Here is a 20,428-nt window from a genome sequence, read left to right as displayed (position 1 = left end):
GTGTGTGAGTTTCCCTAGGGTGTATACCTGGGAGTAAAATTGCATGATCGTAGAATAAACGTGGCTTCATTTTTACTAGGTAATCCGAAATGCTTTCCAAAGAGTGTGTACTGATTATACTCCCACCAGCAGTGTATGAGGGTTGTGTTGCTCCATATACTTGCCAATATTTGGTATTGTCAGTCCTTTTCATTTTTGTTAATTGGGTACACCTGTAATACCAGTATTGTGATTTTAATTTGCATTTCCCTGGTTACCAATGAGGTGGAACACCTTTTCATGTGTTAATTGGATTAAAAGGATTTCCTCTTAAGTACATGTTCAGATCTTTTGCTCATTTTCCTATTGGGTTTCTCTCTTTAAAAATTGATTTGTAGGAAGTTTTTGTTTTATGTTTTTAAGTATCCTGGATAGTTGTGTTTTGTCAGTTATATGAGTGGCAAATACATTCTCTTTGTGGTTTGTCTTTTCATTCTGTAATGATACTTTTGATGAACGGAGTCTTAAGTAAGAAGAAGCGTTTCTTAATTCATTTTATGAATTGAGAAGAATATAGATATTAAAACCTGACGGGCAGTATGAGAAAAGGAAATTATAGGCTATACTCAATCCAAATATAGATTAGTGTACCGAATCTAACAATATATAAAAAAGATAGTACAATCATGAACTAGTTGGATTTATTCCAGGAAGGGAAGGTTGGTTTAACATCAGAAAATGAATCAGTGTAATACTCTATATTAATAAGATTTAAGGAGAAAAGTCATAATTATCTATATAAATTCAGGAAAAACTTTTTACTAACTTCACCGTATATTCATGTTTAAAAGTTCTTGAGCCAGCCCTGATGGCCTACTGGTTAAAGTTCTGCCCTTACTGTCTTGGCAGCCCAGCTTCACTTCCAGGTCACAACACCATCCCACCCGACTGTCAGTTGCTGTGCTGTGGCAGCAGTTCACATAGAAGAACTAGGATGACTTAGAACTAGGATGCACAGCCATACACTGGGTCTTTGGGGAGGGGGAAAAAGAGGAAAATTGGCAACAAATGTCAGCTCAGGGTGAAACTTTCCCTGGCCCCCCCCAAAAAAAATTGCCACATTGGACCGTTAGATATTTGGAAAAAAAAAAGTTCTTAGACATGAATACAAAAATATTTGACAAACTGATTATAAAATTAGAAATGCAGAGGGCATAAACACTCTTGAAGAGCGAGGTAGGAGGACTTGCTCTACCAGATATCAAGACTTGTCATAAAATTACAGAAGTTAAGATAGTGGTTTTTTTAAATTGTGGTAACATTGGTTTATAACATTATATAAATTTCAGGTGTATATCATTGTATTTTGACTTCTGTATAGACTACATCGTGTTTACCACCAAAAGTCTAGTTGCCATCTGTCACTGTATAAATGTGACCCTTTACCCCTTTTGCCTTCCCCTAAGAGAGTGTGGTTTTAGTGTAGGCATAGAGAAATAGATCAGTGAAACATATAAAGAGCCCAGAAAGAGAGCCACACATACATGGTCATTTGATAAATAAGAGTGGGGATGTTGTAGTCAGTGGGAAAAAGTTTTTTCAATAAATGGTGCTAGAGACATTTGCTATCCTATAATGAAATAGGACCGCCTACCTCATTCTGTGCACAAAAAGTATTTCCAAGCAGATTAAACACCAAATTAGGTGCCTGGCCCCATGGTTGAGTGGTTAAGTTTGCACACTCCACTTCAGTGGCGCAGGGTTTCTTTCGCCAATTTGGATCCTGGGTGTGGACCTAACGCTGTTTGTCAGGCCATGCTGAGGCGGCATCCCACATAGCAGAGCTGGAAGGACCTACAACTGGAATACACAACTATGTACTGGGGGGCTTTCGGTAGAAGAAGAAGAGAAAAAAACGATGATCAGCAACAGATGTTAGCTCAGGTGCCAATCTTTAAAAAAAAAAAAAGACCAAATTAGATGGCAAAACTATAAACCTTTCAGAAGTTTTTGCTAGAGAATATCTTCTTTACTTCTGGATATCTTCATCAAATCTGGAAGGATTTCTCAGGTACTTTAAAAAGCACCAATCATAAAGAGGGGAAAGTTGACTAATTTGATTACATTCAAATTAAGAAATTTTATTCATTTTAAGATACCATAAGTAGGGTCAAAATGCAAACCTAGGGGCCTGTCAGGTGGCGTACTGGTTAAGTTTGCATGATCACTTTGGCAGCCCGGGGTTTGCAGGTTTGAATCCCAGGCGTGGACTGAGGCACCACTTGTCAAGCCATGCTGTGGTGGTGTCCCACATACAAAACAGGAAGATGGCCACTGATGTTAGCTCCGGGCCAGTCTTCCTCAGCAAAAAGATGAAGACTGCCGAAAGATGTTAGCTCAGGGCCAGTATTCCTCACACATGCACAAAAAAAGCCTACTGGGATTTTAAATATTATTACACATATAAGTTATCTTGTAGAATATTAATGTCTTGGTATATTTCTCCATTTGTTTAATTTTATCTCTATTTAAATTTTGTAATTATTTTTATGTGAAATGACCAGTTTTTCTTGGGTGAATTTCCAAATGTTTAATAATATTTGTCGTTATTGTCATGGGATTAAGTTTTCATTACATTTCCAAGATGTTTATTAATGAAATATAAAAATGCAGTTGACTCTTGAAAGTTTATTTCTTACCTAAAAAGTAAAATACAAGTCTGTAAAAGTATTTTAAAATGAATATTCCAAGCACAAATAGATGATGTCTCCTTCTCTCTCTCTTTTGGTAGGTCTAGGTCCAAAGAGAAAACAGATAGTGGGGAAAGTTCTAAAGAGAAGAAAAAAGACAAAGATGACAAGGAGGATGAAAAAGAAAAAGATGCTGGCGTATGTTTACTAACATAAATAATCATATAATATCAGACTTGTTTCTACAATGACAAGTTACTGTTTGTTTTTTTAATACTCTGTGTTTTATTTTTAAATAACTTATAACAGATATATAAGATAACCAGATAAAGTAATAGTTGTCCTCATGAGAAAATTTTTTTCTGAAAAACGTTATGTATTTATACTCATTATCTATTTTTACTTACAAAATGTGATCATACCATATGCACTATTCTGTGTCTTGCTTTTTGTTCTTTCTTTTTTTTTTTTTTTTTTAATTTTTCCTTTTTCTCTGAAAGCCCCTCCCCCGGTACATAGTTGTATGTTTTTAGTCGTGGGTCCTTCTGGTTGTGGCATATGGGATGCCACTTCAGCATGGCTTGATGGGCGGTGCCATGTCCTTGCCTAGGACTTGAACTGGCAAAACCCTGGGCCGCCAAAGCAGAGTGTGCGAACTTAACCACTCAGCCACAGGACTGGCCCCTCATTTTTAAATTATGAATTATTTTATTAATATATAAGGTCTTAAGAATAATGAACAGCAGTGTACCCACCATTCAACCTAAAAAAATAGAATACCTTGCTGTTTTCATTTATTTATTGGAGAGCTTTCTCCAACTGCATACATAGATATAGCTTGTTTTTAATGCCTGCATAATGTTCTGTTGAAGCAAGGTAGAGAGATCACTTCTGATGGATACTTAGGTTGTTTCTAGTCTGCAGTTATAAACAATGGTGCATTAATCTTTGTACATGTGTCTTTTGTGAATATAGTATAGGGTAAATTGTATCAGTGAAATGGGTTTGTCAGTGGATATATACATTTAACATTTTGGTGAATAGTATCAAATTGTCTTCCAAAAAAGTTGTATAAATTTTGTCTTGAGATTTTTTTTTTGCTAAGGAAAATTCACTGTGAACTAACATGCGTTGCCAATCTTCCTTTTTTTTTTTGAGGAAGATTTGCACTGAGCTAACATCTGTGCCAGTCTTCTATTTTGTATGTGAGTCACTGCCACAGCATGGCTGCCTCTGAGTGGTGTAGTTCTGTGCCTGGGAACTGAACCTGGGCCACTGAGGCGGAGCGCACCAAACTTAACCAGTAGGTTATGGGGCTAGCCCCCTTGACTTAACATTTTAGACATATGAAAATGTCTATTTTCTCACATCTTTGCCAACATGGGAATTTCAAAATCTAATTTTCACTAATTTAATAGGAGGTAATTGATATCTTCTTATTTTGAGTTGCATGTCTTTAAATGAGTGAATATTTTAAAATGCTATGAGCATAATGTAATGTAAGTTTATAATATACATAGTAATGTTTTTTATTTACTATTTGCACTTTTCTTTGAACTGCCTATTCTTATCTTTTGCCCATTTTAAAATGTATTATAACTTCACTTCTTTTTTTGTTATTTTTTTTTTGAGTTCTACTTTTTTAGTGGTTCTTTTTTTTTAAGGGACCTGCTTACTGAGCAGGGTAGCTAAGAAAGGCTACTACAATAGAAGTCTGGGGGTCTGTTTTCTGATCTAGTTTCTTCTATTGAATGACTGGGTGACCTTGAGGAAAACATATAAGCTTTCTGGGGATCATCTTTAGAGAGGATGGAATTATTATAAAGGGTATAAATTCAGGAGCAAAGCCTTTCTTTGTTTAAGAAATGTTTATTTAAAAAATACAAACATAAGGATATTATAAAGTATTTGGAAAGTCAGAAATAATTCTCTGTAATCCCAGGTGCCAAAACACCATCACCATTACAATTTTGTAATATTTTGACTGTTTTTTATATGTATATTTCCATACTCATCTATAATGGTAGCATAAATTTTTGATTTCTAGCTTGGCTTAATCTAAAGTCCCTGATTATGTCTGTGAAAATGATTTGCTGTCTTCTCTTGAGAGTAGTAGTAGTAATTTTGATAAAGGCTTTAGATGGCTGTCACCAAGAACTTAGATCTAAAGGCTACAAGACAAAAACTTCTTACACATGTTGACAAATAGCTTTCATTTGCTCACTAATTGTAATAGAAAATTACTTTTCATGGCGGCAAACTTGGAGGAGTTTAGAGGATTTAAAGTTGAGAATAACATAACTAGGGAGCTGTGCTTGCTAATTCATTAAGTTTCTGCTTGGAGGAAGAAATTGAATTTATGCATGCATATTGCTTGTAACTAAAATGAGATTAATTTATGGTGTTTGAAGTCTGTTTTCACTTACTTAGTTGAAGATGCTTTTTATTGTGATTTCATTTTGCTAGTATATTCGTGGATATATTTAAAAGTTGTGTAGTCTAAGTCTGGTCTAAATTTAGAAGTTTTTATTTACATCCAATTTTCCTTTTTCTTTTTTATACTTTGGAGAAATTATTTGGAATGTCACTTGGAGTACAATCGTTAATCCTTGTTTCCCTCTCTCTCTCTTTTTTTTTTCCTCCAAGAACTTTGACCAAAATAAGCTGGAAGAAGAAATGAGAAAGCGAAAAGAAAGAGTAGAAAAATGGCGAGAAGAGCAACGTAAAAAGGCCATGGAAAACATAGGGGAACTGAAAAAGGAAATTGAAGAGATGAAACAAGGGAAAAAATGGAGTTTAGAAGATGATGATGGTATATTCATTTGTCAGACTAAGAAGACAATTCAGTAGACTATTCTAGAATTATGAGTAGTGGTTCATATTAGGATTTTTTTAGGCTGTTTTTTATTGTAGAAAAATATATCATAATGCTTACCATGTTAGTCATTTTTAAGTGTTTAATTCAGTGGCATTTAGTACATTCACAGTGTTGTGCAACCATCACCACTATCCATTGCCAGAACTTGTTCATCATCCCAAACAGAAACTGTTTTCCTTAAACAATAGCTCCCCATCCTATGACCACCCCCACCCCCCGGTAACTTCAATTCTACTTTTTGTCTCTGTGAATTTGCCTATTCTAGGTACATGATATAAATGAAATCATGCAATGATTTGTTTTTTTGTGTCTGGCTTATTTCACTTAGCATAATGTTGTCCGGGTTCATCCATGTTGTAGCATTTATCAGAATTTCATTCCTTTTTATGGATGAATAATATTCCGTTAAGTGTATGTACCACATTTTGTTTACCTGTTCATTTTTTGTTGGATATATGGGTTATTTCTACCTTTTGGCTGTTGTGGATAGTGCTGCCATGAATATTTGTGTGTACGTATCTGTTTGAGTCCCTGCTTTCTGTTCTTTTGGATACATACCTAGAACTGGAATTGCTGGATTCATATTGAGATTTTAAATGCCCCTTCTAATATTTATGTTAGAATTTGAATTGTAGAGTAGCGTTCAGTAAGTATCACTGATTTACTTTAGAGTGGAGAGCTGGGTGCTTATGAGCATAATCAGTAAATAGCTCTTGAATTTTTTTTCTACAAATAAGAATGTTAGTCATGAGGGTAAATTAAGGGCATGTTTTCAAGTCCTTCCTCTGATTTTTCATAACTTAGAAGACAAACATTTCTGCTCCCTCTATGAGTTTGCCTTTTCAGGTTTAATTAAAGTGGAACTGTGAAATTTTATAGAAGGTGGAATTTTGCTCTATTTTCTGTGAAAATTCCTGTGAATTTTTCATTTTCTGTGAAAGTTCCACAGTGTAGTTTAAATAGAGGAGTGGATTGTATCAATTGGTGATGATGTCTTAGTTATGTAAAAAAGATAGGATTGTCTTGAATTAAGAATGTACTGTTATTTTTTCTTTGTAATTTAAAGAAGGGTAATTGAAAGAAAAGAAATAAATGTACCATTTAGCAGACAAAGTTTTTATTTCTGCTTCTAATAGTGTAGTTGTAAAATGTAATACTGGAGATTCATTTTTAAGGCATAATTAATCTTTTTGCCTCTTTTCAGTTTAACAATTTATAACTTATTGTTTTACTACTTTTATTATTATTATATTATTCAAAACTAATACTTCCTTGATTTTAAAACTTCCAAGTGTGAGTATTTGAATTGCAGTGTGCCTGGGTTAATTGGGAAGGAGGGTGTTTGGGTAGTGAGAGAAGAGGTTAAAATGGTGGGGTGTGGTCTGATTGTGAAGTATTTCCTGTTGAAACGCATGTACAAAGAAGGTATATTCTGATATTTTAGATGATGAAGATGATCCTGCAGAAGCTGAAAAGGAAGGAAATGAAATGGAGGGCGAGGAATTAGATCCATTAGATGCTTACATGGAAGAAGTGAAAGAGGAAGTAAAAAAATTTAATATGAGAAGTGTGAAAGGTGGTGGGGGAAATGAAAAGGTATGGAATTTTCTCTTATTTTATTTTTAAAGGTTTATGTTCCTAATTGGATAACTTGAATTCATTGTTACATTGACCTACTGCTGACTCACATGACTTTATAATGTTAATGTTTTTGTTTCCTCCCCAATCTCAGAAATGCTAGTGCTTTTTCTAAGTACTGTAGGTACTAGTAAAGTTTGGCTGTAAATGTTCTTTCAGAAGTCACTCATACCAGCATCATCTTTGTTCAGTATCTTTTCTTACTTGTTGCCTTCTCAGTAGGTCCTCTCCAGACTTCTCCAGTGCTTCCATCTGTTGTACCCCTGATTCCTTTTACTCTAGTCTATTTTTCTCTTTTTATAGCACTTATTACCTTTTGACAAGTTATATAATTTAATTTTTTATTGCATTTATTGTTTGTCCTTTCTCCCTTTTAAAATAAAAGCTCCCCAAGAGCAGGGACCTTTATCTGTTTTGCTTATTGATTCATTCTAAGCTCCCAGAACAGTGTCTGGCTGGTACAATGAGTGAAAAATACCATTTTTTATTTTTAAAGTGAAAGTATTACATAATATTCTGTAAAATGATATATTATACAATAAACTATGTGTATATGAATGTACTACAAAATATAATACAATTATATTACATTTTAAAATTTAAACAAGTTAGTAAGGAGAAAGCAGACTACTTCTTTTCATTAATTCAGTTGTTGCTAATTAATTTGAATTATAAATTGTGACAGTCATTGTGTTTCAGTTGGCATATAATGTTTCAATTTTGCAAAATATTTTATATTCCTTTTTTATTTTAGAAGTCTGGGCCAACGGTCACAAAAGTTGTCACTGTTGTGACAACCAAAAAGGCAGTTGTAGATTCTGATAAGAAGAAAGGTGAGCTGATGGAGAATGACCAGGATGCAATGGAGGTAATTTTTCATTAACTTTGGCTTTGTTTGTGACAGTATCGTAGAAGTATTTGTTAGAAAGTGTTAATGGAGCTGTGCTTTTCACTTATGCAAATTAATGTTAGGAGGAATTCTTGCTGTTCTCAACAATAGTGTAGCTAAATACCCAGTTGGTATAGAACATTCTGATATCTTTGACCTTTTCTTTGTGCCCACTTTTTGATTCCCCCTTGCTCCTTATCAGCTCACCTCAGGCATACAATAGGGAGAGAAGAAATGAAGTGACAGAATGAATTAAATTTCTTCCTGTTAACATGCATTGTAGAGATTTATATGGAGAGAACTACAGCAAAATTTCATTAAAGCCATATAAGAATTATTATTTTAGCTTTATATTGTTGTTATAACTTTCTGTAAGTGCAAAGAAAAAAGAAATTAAGTTGAAAAATTTGGAAAGTAAAAAAGTAAAAGCTGAAGAATATTTTCTAGGAGTGGAGGATTTTAAAAGCTAGGAATATTGCTTTCCATAAGGAGAAAATAGTGATGGATTTAGCTCTTGACTTTTTTTTTTAATTGTAGTATTCTTCAGAGGAGGAAGAAGTTGATCTTCAGACAGCGCTTACAGGCTATCAGACAAAACAGAGAAAGCTTCTAGAACCAGTAGATCATGGAAAAATTGAATATGAACCATTCAGAAAAAACTTTTATGTTGAAGTTCCAGAACTAGCAAAAATGTCTCAAGAGGGTAAAATTCTTTTATTCATTTATTGGTTGTTGTGGGAAAAGAGGAGGACACGCTTCACTTTGAGAGGAATGTGGCCAGGCCTGTGAGTTGATGCATGAATAGAAGGAGTTTGGCTGGCTCACCTGGAGAAATGAAGGAGGGAACCAGAAGATGAGAAGTCATTCTAGAAAGTGAGAACATCGTCTATAAGGATTCAGAGCAGTGAGGAATCAGTGTTTTGGAAGTATTGAAAAAATGAGCAAAAATTAGTTTGCCCGCATAGTTGAGATTTTTAGGATTGAAGATACTCTTTTTATGTTTTTATATACATTGTATATATTTTTATATGCGTATACATATATATAAATATTTTTTTTTGATGAGGAAGGAAGATTGGACCTGTACTAACATCTGTTGCCAATCTTCTGCTTTTTGCTTGAGGAAGATGGTCCTTGAGGTAACATCTGTGCCAGTCCTCCTCTGTTTTGTATGTGGGACGCCACCACAGCATGGCTTGATGAATGGTGTGTAGGCCCATGCCTGGGAACCAAGCCTGCAGACCCCAGGCTGCTGAAGCAGAGCGCACAAAATTAACCAGTACGCCACTGGGCTGGCCCCTGAAGATGCTCTTTTTGTTAAGTTAGCAAATAAGATATTGTTAGCCTTTTCCTTCTGGGATTTGAGAGAGAGGCACCAATGTGAATCTGTGTAATATAGGTAGTATACGGATAATCTGGGCAACTCTTGGAGAACAACGTTGTAGTGTTTGTCCATCATTGTTCTTTTATTGTTGTTGAAATTTAAGACAAAATTGTAGAAATTGGGGTATTTCTTTAGTTGCAGTTGTAATTACTTTAACTGTGTCTCTGAGCTAAGCTGTCCAGTGCTTTTTCCCATAGCTCTTTTTTTAAAGATTTTATTTTTCCTTTTTCTCCCCAAATCCCCACACCACATAGTTGTATATTTTAGTTGTAGGTCCTTCTAGTTGTGGCATGTGGGACGCTGCCTCAGCATGGCTTGTTGAGCGGTGCCATGTCCGTCCCCAGGATCCAAACTGGCAAAACCCTGGGCTGCCAAAGTGGAGTGTGTGAACTTAACTGCTTGGCCTTGGGGCTGGCCCCCCCATAGCTTTTCTATGGAATTGCCTTTGATAGCACTAAAAAAAAAACAATTGAAGATACTTAATCTTACCATGCCTAATTGAAAAGTAGAAGGCCCTAATAGAACAATATTTAAGAGTTTTTTATGTGGATTTTGTTTTGTAGAGGTGAATGTATTTCGGTTGGAAATGGAGGGCATTACAGTCAAGGGAAAAGGTTGCCCTAAACCAATTAAATCTTGGGTCCAGTGTGGAATTTCCATGAAGATCTTAAATTCTCTCAAAAAGTAAGTGGCTAGTGGTTGTCCACGTTTTTTAATGTCTTGCTGCTCAAACTAGCCCTTTCACACAAATATTTCCGTTGGTTACATTTTTACTCTAATAGAAAAACTTACCTTCTTTCTTAAACAGCTTTATTGAGATATAATTTACATACCATGAAGTTAAACCTTTAAAGTGTACAATTCAGTGATTTTTAGTGTATTTATGAAGTTATGCAGTCATCACCGTAATCTAATTGTTGAATGTTTTCATCATTCCCAGAAGAGACCTGTGTTCATTAGTAGTCTTCTGACTGTACCCTAGGCAACCATTAATCTACTATCTGTATAGATTTGTATGTTCTAGACAATTCATATAAATGAGATCTTAATAGTGTAGTGTTTTGTGACTGGTTTCTTTCATTTAGCATAGTCTTTTCAAAGTTCATCCATGTTGTAGAATGTCTCAGTACTTCGTTCCTTTTTGCCAAATAATGTTTCATTGTATGGATATACCACATTTTGGAAAAGCTTATTTTTGCGGGACTTTGAGAGGCCCAGAGATCTCAATTCTTACCTTGACTTCTTTTGGTTTGATTTTTAAGGCATGGCTATGAAAAGCCCACGCCAATCCAAACCCAAGCAATTCCTGCTATAATGTCTGGACGAGATTTGATCGGTATTGCCAAGACGGGAAGCGGAAAGACCATTGCGTTTCTGTTGCCCATGTTTAGACACATCATGGACCAGAGGTCTTTAGAAGAAGGAGAGGGACCAATAGGTACAATCCCTTTCATTAAACTATTTGGCCAGATAGCGACTTTGTTGTCAGTTAATCAGACCTGATACTTTGATATGTTCTTAATTATAACAATAAAGATGTCTTTATGTACGTTTTCTTTATAAATTTGGCACTTTGGGGCTGATTTCCCCTTACCAGCAGGTGGAGTGAGAATCTTCAGAGCTCTGGAGTGACATCTCAGAAGTACAAAAACAGCCTCTCCTGGCACAGCTCAATTTTTAAACTCTGACTCGGCAGGTAGACTCCTCGTGCATCTATCTGTTTATTTATGTTGAGGTTTGTTCTTAGCCCAGTATCAGTGGATCTATAAACTCAACAGAGATGATTGTAGCGAAATGCGTTTTCCTTTTTTTTTTTTTTTTTTTTTTTGGCCTTAAAAGGCTATAGTGCCAGCATTTCTTTCAGGATGAGGTCTTCAGATTCAGATTTCTTGATTCATTTGGCAGAGATCTCTTCTGCAAATTTGAGTAGGGTTTTGGAAAGTTGTTCCACTCCTCTCTTGGAAACAGAGGCCATGGTATATTTCTCCTCTATCTGTGCCCTCCAGACCAAGGTTGTTTCTGGAAGCCTTGGCATGGCTCTGCAGCACAGTGAGTCACTTGATTATCTTTGCTCTGTGAGTTGCAATTGAGAATGATTTGCATTCTGTTCCACCAAGCGGTTTCCCAGGGTTAAGCGAGGCGCTTGACTCTCATTCATCTTTCTATAGCATGTTCTTAAAATCTGCTTAAAAGTATCCTTCGCCACAATCTCTGCTATTATACAGCTTTGAAATAGAGTTTTCTGAGGTACATAAAACAACTTAAAAATTAGACTAAGAGACCTGAACTTTATTGCAGAGGTTAAATTTAACACTTTAAAGCATAGCCTCCCGAGAATTTTGGTGGTTAGGCTTTTGACATTTTTATCTTTTCAGCTGTCATCATGACTCCAACTCGAGAACTGGCTTTACAAATTACTAAAGAATGTAAGAAGTTTTCGAAGACTTTGGGACTTAGAGTGGTCTGTGTTTATGGAGGAACAGGAATCAGTGAGCAGGTAGTTATAAAAAGAACACTTGGTTTTTCCATTCTTTTCTTAAATTGAATGATTTAATAAAGTAAAATGATTTTTCGTTTTAGTGTTTTGTATAGTGATTGCTTCTAAAATCTTAAAAAATAATGAGATGTGAAAATAATAGTAAGAATGAACTTTGTAAATGTTATATTTTAAAGTTATTTTTACATTAACTTTCCCCTTTCTCTTACCCCACTCACAGAAGGCAGACACTTTTTACATTTTACAGATAAGGAAATATTCGGGAAGTTTAAGTAAAAGGCCAAAGTCTTTATGTTAATAAGGCTTAGTTTGTCTTAGAATCTAGCTCTTCTGATTCTTGGACCAGCATTTATTTTCTCTAATCCATGTGACCTCTCTCTCTCTGTCTCTTTTTGTTTTTGGTGAAGAAGATTGGTCCTGAGATAACATCTGTTCCCAATCTTCCTCTTTTTCTCTCTTTTTTTCTTTCTCCCCAAAGCCCTAGTACATAGTTGTATATCCTAGTTGTAAGTCATTCTAGTTCTCTGCTATGTGGGATGCTATCACAGCATAGCTTGATGACCACTGTGTAGGTCAATGCCCAGGATCTGAACTGCGAACCCTGGGCCATTGAAGCAGAGCACATGAAATAGCCACTGCACCACCGGGCCGGCCCCAATGTGACATCTTTAAAAGGTGGTGATGAGTGGGTTGCATTAATGTCAGAGTTTCATCTGCATTCTTACACGATTTTAGCAAGACTTATTTAAACATACCTTCATTTACTCTCTTTAGATTGGCATTTCTCCAAGTGTCTTCTAAAGAATGATAGTCATCGGATATTTTGCTTTGGCTAGAAGAAGGAAAAAAAGTGGGTTCGGTGATCAAATAAGTTTTGGAAACGTTGGATTTTGTGAAGTTAAAATAGATTTCTTTCCTCCAAGACTTCTTAGTCTTTAATAAACTAATGTATATTGTGATACTAGAAAAATGGGATAAATTGAGACGTTTTCTGAACTTGTTCAACCACAAAACCCTTTCTGAGGACTAGTGTTCTCAGGTTCTAGAATGTACTTGGGGAATATTTGCTTTTGTTACCTCAATGCTATTTTAAACACTTGAACTTAGTTGTTTTCTAAGTTTGTCTTTGTCAGTTTTTTTTTTTTTTTACCACAGCCAATAATAAGAAATACATTGACAAAATAACCTCTTGCATGCATGCATGTTAAAGTTATATAAAAGTCAAACAAAAGTTTTATGATGTCTAATGCATTTGATATTTTCCATTCTATTTCATGTTAAAAACTCTGGTTGTGACTTATTGATTTCATGATTCGCTAATGGAAACCACTCTCAATTTGAAAAGCATCAGTCTGTATAATTGCTATATTTACTGCTCTGTCTTGTTCCTTTCTTGGTTTTGAGGGACTGTGTTAAATTAAAATTGGTAAAAAGTGTCTAGTTTTAGTTGATTTCAGAGTTAGAGCACGATGTAGTCATGCTGCTTCTGCCTGTTCTCTAGCAGTGCTCCAGCATTCCGGAGCGCTACGCAGGAAGCTTTGGAGTCTTCTAATCCAGACCTCACTGTCTGGCCTTATGGAGCTGTGCAGAAACCACAGGGAGGATTTTCAGATCTGTTTAAATAAGCATTAGTGATAAATAGACTATAAAATTTTGTCTTTTTTATTAGATTGCAGAGCTGAAAAGAGGTGCTGAAATTATTGTTTGCACACCTGGTCGAATGATTGACATGTTAGCGGCTAACAGTGGTAAGTCAGGGGTATTTTTTTTGTTCTTTTTTCTCTTTTTTGAATTGTATACATTTTTGTTAAAGCAGATACAAGAAACCACTGAAGGTTTCTACGTTTTTTCTTAAAGCTGTAATATCTTAAAATTTGTATTGTAACAAGCTTATTGTTGTAAGCATTCATAATATTTTTGCAATTTAATTTAAAATTTCCGTCCAGAACTAAGGCCATTTGATCTTTTTAGTACTTCACATGGATTCTTAATCTAGTTTTTGTCAGACTTTGCTTTTAAAAGTGTGCGGGGCTGTCTTTTTCTTTATCTTAAAATTTAGACTTTTTTTCTACAGGAGCTAGTATTTTCTTACAATACTGGATATATTAAGATATTGCAGCTTCAAGAAATTTCATCTTTTGTAAATATTGCATGTTTTTAGCTCAAATGTTGTGCTTTGTTAAATTATTCCCTATCAAAACTGTTACTAAACTGTTGACATTATTTAACTTCTGTGGAGAAAGGCCCTGCAAGATTTATAGAACTGGGCTTCCGAGACTTAAACCATCAAAGGTAGGTAATTTAATGCTGTTCCCAACCTTTCAAAACTAATTGGGGCTGCAGATGTTAGTATGGAATACTTTAAATATTAGAAAGCATTTATTTTGGCTCATTTCTATTTTTTGAAGAAAATGCTTTTAAAGGTTTCCATTGCAGTATTCAATGTACATAATAGAGTTATTAAAGACTGTGAGTAATGCATGTTTCTAATAGCATTGTGATTGAATTTCTGTATACATTTAATTATACATGAAGTTGGCAAAGTGACAATGAAATTGTTTGATAAGTCCTTGTGCTTGTACAGCATATGAAAAGTTTTGGGTTGGATGCTAATGAAATAATCCCTTGTTTTTTCTCAATGCTGCATTGATTAAGTCTCCTGAAATTCATCTTGATTGATTTTGCCTTTTTCCCTTATCTGTCCTTTTGATTTATATTTATTAACTATTTTACATATGTTTTTGTCAGGTGATTGATTCAACAATTGATAGAAATGCATGTGTTCATCCTTTAGAAAGTGTTTCCTGTATATCTGTTTAGTTTTCACTGGCTAAGAAGCCAGTTGCATTTATTTAAACTAGTGGGAGGACATTATAAAATTGGATTTGTGTCTTTGTATAGGAAAAAATAGATATGTAATACATTTGGTATTTAAAATTTTTGTGTAATATGTTTGTTACCTAAAAATGTTGAATAGCTTGTCATTAATGTTTTGCCATGCCCATTAGAAGCTTCTAACTATATAGAAGTAGGTAATAAAAATATGAAGAGAGGTTTTCTGCGTCTGAAATAGTTAGCACTGGAACTTGCTTTCCACACATACGCTGTAATCTCTAATATGTTTTTTCCTAGGTGATGCTGTCAGATAATGGCTGATGTGGCTCGATGCTTCATCTCAGTCTTAGTTTTATGATGTGTTTTGGAGAGGGCTGTTTTCTGAATTTTACAGGTTCTTCAGGCCCTATGATGGTATGCAAGAGACGAGTTTGACAAAATAAAGGGCCTCATATACCCACTGTCAGAAAGTATTTGCCATTAGATTAAGACATTGTAGACCAAAATTTCTTTTCACTGTTTAAAGATACCTAACTTACCCCTCTGGTTCAGTCAGGCATTTTAGTTCCCTTTACAGTTTTTTTAAGTTCTTGGTAGTCATAAAATGAATTGTGACTGATTTTTAGTTGTCTTTTTGTCTTTATTTTTTTCCCTCATCTTAGGTCGGGTTACAAATCTTCGAAGAGTGACATATGTTGTTTTGGATGAAGCAGACAGAATGTTTGACATGGGTTTTGAACCACAGGTAATCATCAAATTTCATAGTGTTCTGAACTATAAAATAATCTTTGTAACGGCCATGAGAATGAAATGTTTGTATGATTTCTGAAAATCTCACACACATTTCTGGTGTGTGGTCATACGCTGGGTTAAGGACATAGGGACTTTAGATATTTATGTTTTGAATTCCTCATGAAACTTGTTCAGGAGGTATTTGTGCAGGTTTTCCTTAACCATCTAAAATCATCATTGGTAAAATTAGAGTGCTAGTAATAGAAGCTTAAGCTTTCATATTTTAAAGTTTTCATTGTACGTCCAAATACATTGCTTTAATTCATGCTTTTAACTACCTCATGATTTAGATAGTACAGGTCATTTACATTCTCCAAATGTAAAAAGTAAGGTCCGAAGCATTTGTCTAGCTTAGACGTGCTCTTTGCTCAGATATAAGATTTCAGTGATATAAACTTAGGGAAACACATGTTAAAAGCTCGTAGAAATTTTTCTTAACGAAAAGAGCAATGTGAGTTGTCAGTGTGCTGTCATGCAAAAAAAGCAAATTTTTATCAGAAACTGTGATAATAGAATTTGGGTATTAGAAGAGGATAAGATTAACATCCTGTTCAGTCTTTTCATTTTATTCGTGTATTCTCCAAAAATGTGTTGCTTGTCATATGATAGTGCATATATTGTGTTTAGATTTATTTTTTTAACCCTTTTTTTTTTTTTTTTTTTTGCTGAGGAAAATTTGCCCTGAACTAACGTCTATTGCCAGTCTTCCTCTTTTCTCCTATGTGAGCCACCACGACAGCATGACCACTGACAGACAAGTGGTAAAAGTCTGTGCCCAGGAACCAAACCCAGGCCACCAAAGCAGAGCACTCCTAAATTAACCACTAGGCCAGTGGAGCCAGCCCTATTGTGTTTAGATTTAGGGACCACGTTTTAAGTGAGACATAGAGGAGCACAAAAGAGAGTAAATAGGATTATAGTAACACTTGAACCATGTGACAAATAGTTAAAGGAATGAGGAATATTTCTTTTGGAGTAGCATCCTTGACTCTTTGATAAAGTTTATTGTATGAAAGAAGCTTTGAATTTATCTTTTGGATCCCAAGGAGTAGAACCAGAACCCAGCGGGAGAGCTGTAGGGAGTTTGATCTGAGCATAATGTGAGGGAGGACTGGAGAAGCATTATTTGAAGATGAAACGTTACTTTGTGGGAGGGGGCAGATATTGAATATGCTTTTCATCCATGTGTTTGAGTAGAGGCAAGGGGTCCCTTTGTGGAAAAAGAGCAGAGGGAATTGAAGGATCAGATGGGGATGGACCAGGTGCCCGTTACTGTTTCTTGCCCACTCATGGGAAATCTTAGATTTTATAATATTTAAGGTAGGTATAGTGTTAACGGCCTTGCTGGTGACTCAATTAAGTTTTTCCAGAATGGGGTCAAAATGACCCATTGATATGCAAAGTGTGAATCATCCCTTGCCCTAAGTACCTACGTCTGCATAAGTTCTTGAGGAAGAAATGCTGAGTTATTGTTTATTTATTGATTGCTAAAAAGCTGTTGAGAAGAAATTTTAGATTAAGTTAATGATTATTTTGGGAGCTTTGGTGTACATTAAACTCTGGGTCAGGGTTCAGTGCCACAGACCACTGTTTGGACATTCAGCAAGTAAAGGTACTCTCATGTTAATCAAAGCTGGTGCTGCTGGATACACGTCTGCACACTGACATCTAGAGCAGAGTTGGCTGGCAGCGCCATGCCTCCACACATGATTCTGTATTGAAGAAAGTAGTGAAAGTTGCGAATTAAATCCAATCATGGCCAGTGCGTGCCCATCTTTCAGAGTGTAGATGTACGTGTTGTACAGTGACAGGGGCAGCAGGTATAGGACTCTGCTTTTCCGCATTGAAGTGAGTACAGGCTGGAAGGTAGAAAGACATGTCAGCAAGTTGTTTTGAATTGTTTTAAGCTAACACTTTCAGAGCCAAAACAAGTTTTTACTGTGAAGGATAAGATAATGGGATTCTTATGAAGTCCAAACTGGTGCAAATGGCTTGATTGCTTAGTCTTCCTCTTTCTTAAACCGTATTGATTTTTTATTTTTACTTAAGAAAACACTATGGAATTATTAGTGGATGTCTTTTTAAGTGCTGTAATAGATGTGAAGAAATACTTTCAGAACCAAATACAGCTGAAGAGTAGATTAGGAATCCATTTGTTCCTGTATCTGAAATTGGAATCTTATTAAAATTAGCACCTAAAAGAGTATTAAAAGTTGTTTTTCCATGAGAAATTGCTCCATAGTTTCTGGGTTTGTTCTTGTTTTGTAATTTAGTAGAAACAGAGTAAGAAGAAACTGATTGGATGTGGAAATTGATCTTTAGCTTAAGTTACCCATCATGGATCTACATCCTTTGATCAAAGTGTAGATATTGTTCCTATTAATTATACAAAATAGTTATTAACATGTTTTATTTTTATTACTAAGAAAGTCAAGAATGCTTTAAATTTATTGTTTATACAGATGCATAACACAAAATGAAGTGAGCTGAAGATTCTAAAGAAGTTTACTCCAGGTTTCCACTTTTATTTCTTTATTTATTTTTGAGGAAGATTAGCCTTGAGCTAACATCTGCTGCCAATCCTCCTCTTTTTGCTGAGGAAGACTGGCCCTGAGCTAACATCCGTCCCCATCTTCCTCTACTTTACATGCCTACCACAGCATGGCTTGCCAAGTGGTGCCATGTCCACACCTGGGATTCGAACCAGCGAACCCTGGGCCGCTGAAGCAGAACGTGCAAACTTAACTGCTGTACCACCGGGCCGGCCCCTAGTCCAGGGTAATTTTTACCAACATACATATCAACATCACAGATCTAATTTATGACTTAAAAATTAAGGTTATCATATTTACTTTGGTGAGTAAATAAATCATTAACCTTCTTATAGCAAATTATTTTCATAAGGGTCAAGAAAAGCATTGCACATCGTTGAGAGAAATATGAGACAGAATGGGATAAACTTTTAGAACATCTTTAAAGATTTTATTTTTTTCCTTCTTCTTCCCAAAGGCCCCCAATACACAGTTGTGTATTTTTAGTTGTGGATCCTTCCAGTTGTGGCATGTGGGATGCCACCTCAGCATGGCCTGATGAGCAGTGCCATGTCCACGCCCAGCATTTGAACCGGGGAAACCCTGGGCCGCCGAAGCTGAGTGCGAGAACTTAACCACTCAGCCACGGGGCCGGCCCCTAGAACGTCTTTAAAGGAGCATGTACCAGTGATCTAGACCTTGAATCAATGAAAAGTGGAAAAATTGCCAACTTTGTAACATAAGTGACTGGACTGATGTATTTAGTTTTAGCCTGTGAGTGTGAAAGGAGAAGTGTGTGGACTTTCTCGGCAATTCATAGCTGACTTACAGTATCTGGTACTGTGAGTTAGAGGGAGCATACTGAAAAGTTTCAGGAACACGTTTTAATCAGTAACCAACAGTCTGATAGCCAAGTGAGGGGGAGAGAGCGATCAAAATCCTTCCCAGTCATAACTGAAAAAGTGTTTCACGACTTTGGGGTCATTCTAGGGGCATCTTCACAACTCTAAGCAGTAATAGGTGTTCATGAGGTAAATCTAAGCTCCCACGTGCAGTGGACTGTTAGGTGAAGCATAGGATTTGTAACTTACTTCAGGAAGATTTCTGTTCGTATTATGATGAGTGAAAGAGTTAGCTTTGTTTCTCCTGAAAACTTTTATCCTTTCGTTTGTCTTTGTGCATATGCTGAAAACAAAGTCATTTGTGAACATTCTAGGAAGGAAGGATGTATATTATATATTATTCTTTGAAGAGATTTTTAAGTCCATAATGTGGGCTTTAGTATGAATTGTCTGTCTGACCTTTGTTTCTACATCTGTAAAATGAGAAGTTGAGACTAAATGAGCAGTCCTTAGACTTGGTAGATGATCAAGTATCTGAAAGTTATGATGCTTTTTATGTAAGGTCTTAAAAGATTGATACATTAAATATGCTTATGTGAACTTGCAGTGATACTACTACCAAACTCATGTTGTCAGACTAAGCGTGGTTAATGATTCCTAATTTTTCATTAATGTATTTCAGTCATTCAGTGTTAATTGGATGAGTACCATGTGGTACACATTGTAGCTCCTGGGGAAATGGCAATGAACCAAAAGTCCCTGCTTTCATGAAATTTACCTTTTTTTTTCTTTTTTTAACTTTTTGTTTTTTAGCTTTTTTTTTTTTAATTGAGATTATGATAGATTACAACCTTGTGAGATTTCAGTTGTACATTATTGTTAGTCATGTTGTGGGTACACCACTTCACCCTTTGTGCCCTCCCCCCACCCCCCCCTTTTCTCTGGTAACCACCGATCAGTTCTCCTTGTCTATATGTTAACTTCCACCTGTAAGTGGAGTCATATAGAGTTCGTCTTTCTCTGTCTGGCTTATTTCGCTTAACATAATACTGTCAAGGTCCATCCATGTTGATGCAAATGGAACAATTTTGTCCTCTTTTATGGCTGAGTAGTCATCACTAATCATCAGGGAAATGCAAATCAAAACTACACTAAGATATCACCTTACACCCGTTAGATTGGCAAAAATAGCCAAAACCAGGAGTGACAAATGTTGGAGAGGTTGTGGAGAAAAAGGAACCCTCATACATTGTTGGTGGGAATGCAAACTAGTGCAGCCACTATGGAAAACAGTATGGAGATTTCTCAAAAAGTTAAAAATAGAAATACCCTGTGACCCAGCCGTCCCACTGCTGGGTATCTATCCTAAGAACCTGAAATCAGCAATCCCAAGAGTCCCATGCACCCCTGTGTTCATCGCAGCATTATTTATAATAGCCAAGACATGGAACCAACCTAAATGCCCAGAAACTG

The 20,428-nt window shown here is 35.7% G+C and overlaps 1 protein-coding gene across 2 annotated transcripts in view; it reads left to right on the top strand.

The window, feature by feature from the left end:
• The window catches only part of DDX46 (DEAD-box helicase 46), a 60,547-nt gene that overhangs the window by 6,976 nt on the left and 33,143 nt on the right, over positions 1-20,428 (top strand). For both annotated transcript variants that reach the window (NM_001309276.2, XM_023616930.2), the window contains 10 exon segments: positions 2,771-2,867; positions 5,316-5,481; positions 6,992-7,143; positions 7,940-8,053; positions 8,612-8,777; positions 10,022-10,142; positions 10,721-10,896; positions 11,834-11,955; positions 13,625-13,703; positions 15,453-15,535. In NM_001309276.2, coding sequence (NP_001296205.1) covers positions 2,771-2,867; positions 5,316-5,481; positions 6,992-7,143; positions 7,940-8,053; positions 8,612-8,777; positions 10,022-10,142; positions 10,721-10,896; positions 11,834-11,955; positions 13,625-13,703; positions 15,453-15,535 — 1,276 coding nt within the window.

Source organism: Equus caballus, chromosome 14 (assembly GCF_041296265.1).
Source record: "Equus caballus isolate H_3958 breed thoroughbred chromosome 14, TB-T2T, whole genome shotgun sequence".
In the NCBI taxonomy this organism is placed as follows: Eukaryota; Metazoa; Chordata; class Mammalia; order Perissodactyla; family Equidae; genus Equus; species Equus caballus.
Note: the sequence above shows the minus strand (reverse complement) of the source record. Positions and strands in the feature narration are given on the sequence as shown.